Source organism: Aptenodytes forsteri, unplaced genomic scaffold, assembly GCF_000699145.1.
Source record: "Aptenodytes forsteri isolate BGI_AS27 unplaced genomic scaffold, ASM69914v1 Scaffold96, whole genome shotgun sequence".
Classification (NCBI taxonomy): Eukaryota; Metazoa; Chordata; class Aves; order Sphenisciformes; family Spheniscidae; genus Aptenodytes; species Aptenodytes forsteri.
The window spans coordinates 1,082,626-1,085,939 of record NW_008795029.1 but is presented as its reverse complement, the minus strand read 5'-3'; the positions used below and the strand labels follow the sequence as shown (position 1 = coordinate 1,085,939).

The 3,314-nt window shown below is 52.4% G+C and overlaps 1 protein-coding gene across 1 annotated transcript in view; it reads left to right on the top strand.

The window, feature by feature from the left end:
• IRS2 (insulin receptor substrate 2) overlaps nucleotides 1-3,314 on the top strand; it is a 25,724-nt gene that overhangs the window by 21,313 nt on the left and 1,097 nt on the right. Inside the window, 3 exon segments of the mRNA XM_019471211.1 lie at nucleotides 41-195; nucleotides 198-561; nucleotides 564-1,634. Of these exon segments, the coding sequence (XP_019326756.1) occupies nucleotides 41-195; nucleotides 198-561; nucleotides 564-1,634 (1,590 nt within the window).

The following is a 3,314-nucleotide window of genomic DNA, read 5'->3' as shown; positions in this document are numbered from 1 at the left end:
AGCCCCGGCAGCCGCAGCGCAAACCTGGGGCCGCCGGCAGGGGGGGGAGGAGGAGGGGGAGATGATGACGGCTACATGCCCATGACCCCCGGCGTGGCCGCAGCCTTAGGGCAGGGAAGCCGGGGCAGCGATGACTACATGCCCATGAGCCCCACCAGCGTGTCCGCCCCCAAGCAGATCTTGCAGCCCCGGGCGGGGCGGGGGTGGGTGGCGGGTCCCCCGGGAACGGGAGCAGCTACAAGACCAGCTCACCCGGGGAGAGCTCCCCTGACGATAGTGGGTACATGCGGATGTGGTGCGGCTCCAAGCTGTCTGTGGAGAGCTCGGATGGGAGGCTGAGTAATGGCGACTATATCAATATGTCCCCTCGGGACCCCCAGCATGGGCCCCAGGCTCCCTCCCTCACCCCCCCTGACTTCTTTTTCACCCCTTCGGGGCATGGGTCCACCGAGCCCCCTAAGCCTGGCTGCTATTCGTACAGCTCCTTACCCCGCTCCTACAAGAGCCAGGGCCTGGTGAAGGACAGCGACCAGTACGTCTTCATGAACTCCCCAGGGAGGATGATGAGGCGGTGTGCGGAGCGGGTCAGTCCCCCGCCAGCACCTTCGCCCCTTCCAGCCACACGGTGCCTTCGCCCCTGCGGCACAGCCGGACCGAGAGCTTCCTGAGCCAGAGGTGCCAGCGGGCGGCCCGGCCCAGCCGCCTCTCTTTGGAGACCTTGCGGACGATGCTGCCCAGCATGAATGAGCACCCTCTGCCGCCTGAGCCCAAGAGCCCCGGCGAATACATCAACATCGACTTCGGGGATACTACCGTCTATTCTCCCCCCTCGCTGCCCGCCGACAGCCCGGCCTCCTCCCTGGGCTCAGGCACGGGGCAGAGGCGCTCCCCTCTCTCTGACTACATGAACATTGACTTTGGGTCCCAGTCGCCCTCCCAGTCGGGCACGGTCTCGGTGGGCTCCCTGGAAGCACTCTCGCCAGGCTCTTCCTCCAGCATTAGCCAGCCTGATGGGCGCTACCTGAAGGCGGCTGTGGGGGTGGCTTGTTCGTCCAGCCCGTCCGACGGTGGGGATTACACCGAGATGACCTTTGGCATGGCCACCACCCCACCCCAACCTATTGTTCAGAAGCCAGAAAGTGCCCGGGTCACCAGCCCCACGGCTGGGGTGAAGAGGCTCACCCTCTCTGGGGTGGAGGCTTTCATTCTTTCCAGCCCTCCCCCCGACCCGAACCGGGGGGCCAAGGTCATCCGGGCCGATCCCCAGGGGCGCAGGAGGCACAGCTCAGAAACTTTCTCCTCCACCACCACTGTGACCCCCGTGTCCCCCTCCTTCGCACACAACCCCAAACGGCACAACTCGGCCTCGGTGGAGAACGTGTCCCTCAGGAAAAGCGAAGGCCTGGAGGAGGAGCAGGGTAGCAGCCCCATGTGCCGGGAGACCTCGGCTGGCTTCCAGAACGGCCTCAACTACATCGCCATCGACGTGGTGGACGGGACCCTGGCAAACTGTGACAAAGCCAGGTCGAAAGCCAGGCATGTCCTGAACGGGGGCATCAACGGAGTGGAGATGAGCGCCTATGCCAGCATAGACTTTCTGTCTCACAACCTGAAAGAAGCGAGTGCTGTGAAAGGTGAGTAGCTACGTCTGACAGTGCCTGCCACGCGTGTCTGTGCTTAGTGTTCGTTTCTCACCGTGGGGTTGTGTTTTGTCGGGTAGAGCACTATCCCTCCTTGCTTTCTGAAAAATCTCTTTTTCCCCAAAACGTCCTGTAATAAACAGTCTCGGAGGAACTCGCTGGCTCTTTGTATGAGAAAAAGTTTAATTTGGGGATATTTCTTCACGTTTGAATTCTACTGTGCTATTATTATGAGTGTATACTTCTGGGTACCCCAATAGAAGCTAATGTTTACACAGTTACTATGTTTGGGCTGTACTTCAGAGTTTTCTTATGTAAGATTTTGGAAAGTGCTTGGAAAATGTGACCAAAATAGTTTATGTTAATGCAGCTTCTAAATACTATTTAAAAATGTAAAATGATTGAGTTGAAAAACAGGATTGTTGGACTGAGGACATCAGATTACAAAAAAATCCTTGGCTGTCTAGCTGGGAAGGTCAATCATACCGAAATGAGAAGGATAAATTTAATATCTTGGTTTTGAAATACCTTATCTCTTGCAAAAGTTTAACAATAAATCATGGTGAGCATGGAATGTGAATTTTAAAAAAAAAAAAAAAGAAAAAAAAGAAAATTCTTTCCAGAAGTCACTATATGCATGAGCTGTTGCATGTTGTATCGCACATTTCACGTAAAGGCCCACCCTATGGTAGTGTGTAACTATGTTCCAGCTGGCAGCTCAGTCCCAGCGTGAATGACCAGTTTGTTGGCTTGCTTTTATATGGATTCCAAATAAAAAAAAAAAAAAAAAAAAAAAAAAAAAAAAAAAAAAAAAAAAAAAAAAAAAAAAAAAAAAAAAAAAAAAAAAAAAAAAAAAAAAAAAAAAAAAAAAAAAAAAAAAAAAAAAAAAAAAACACCACCCCCCCCCCCCCCTTCCCCCCCCAAAAAAAAAAATAGCAACCCGCCTCCTCTTACGGAGTGAAAATTTCTACGCAACTGGGGGCTGGTTGAGGAGGGCAGAGAACAGCCAGTCTGTCAGGGATTAAAAGTTAAATGATGAGGCACCGTAGGGATTCTCTTCGCTCTTGAATTTATGCAAGACGTGGTACTTTAAACCCGTATGCATATATAGCTGTAATACACGTTTGTGGGTCTAGCTAGGTGAAATGACGTACCACGTAAAAGTAGTTGCTTGGAGGTGAACAGGTATTGCTTCTGCATTCACAGGGCTGACAGAGGTCATCAACGATAAGCAAACAGCGACAGTTTGTAAGAGCCGCTTGCAGGGTTTTTTTTCTTGTTTTCTTAGTAGCTAGTTGATTTTGAAGAAGGAAATATTTTCTCTTTTGATAGGAAGTACAGGAAGATGGAAAAGATGGGAGATCCACCGTTTGCAGAGCAAGCTTTGCACCTAATTAAGACGAGAGGATTGTTGAATGAAATGTCAGAGTTTGAAAGGGTGAACGCTTATTCTGAATGACTGGAAGGGTTGAGGGCAGAGCGTTATTTGTCTGTCGCTTTTGTTTTTGCTGGGGTGGTTTTCGGGGTCCCCGTGGCTTGACCTAGTCCCGTGCGGATGCTGCAGGTCCCGCTCTCCGTGCCCAGCCGCGGGACTGCGGTCCCGGGCACCAACAAACTGCCGCGCCCCGTGCTTTGCAAACTGGTTTTTTTTCTTTTCTCCCCCTCCCCTCCCCC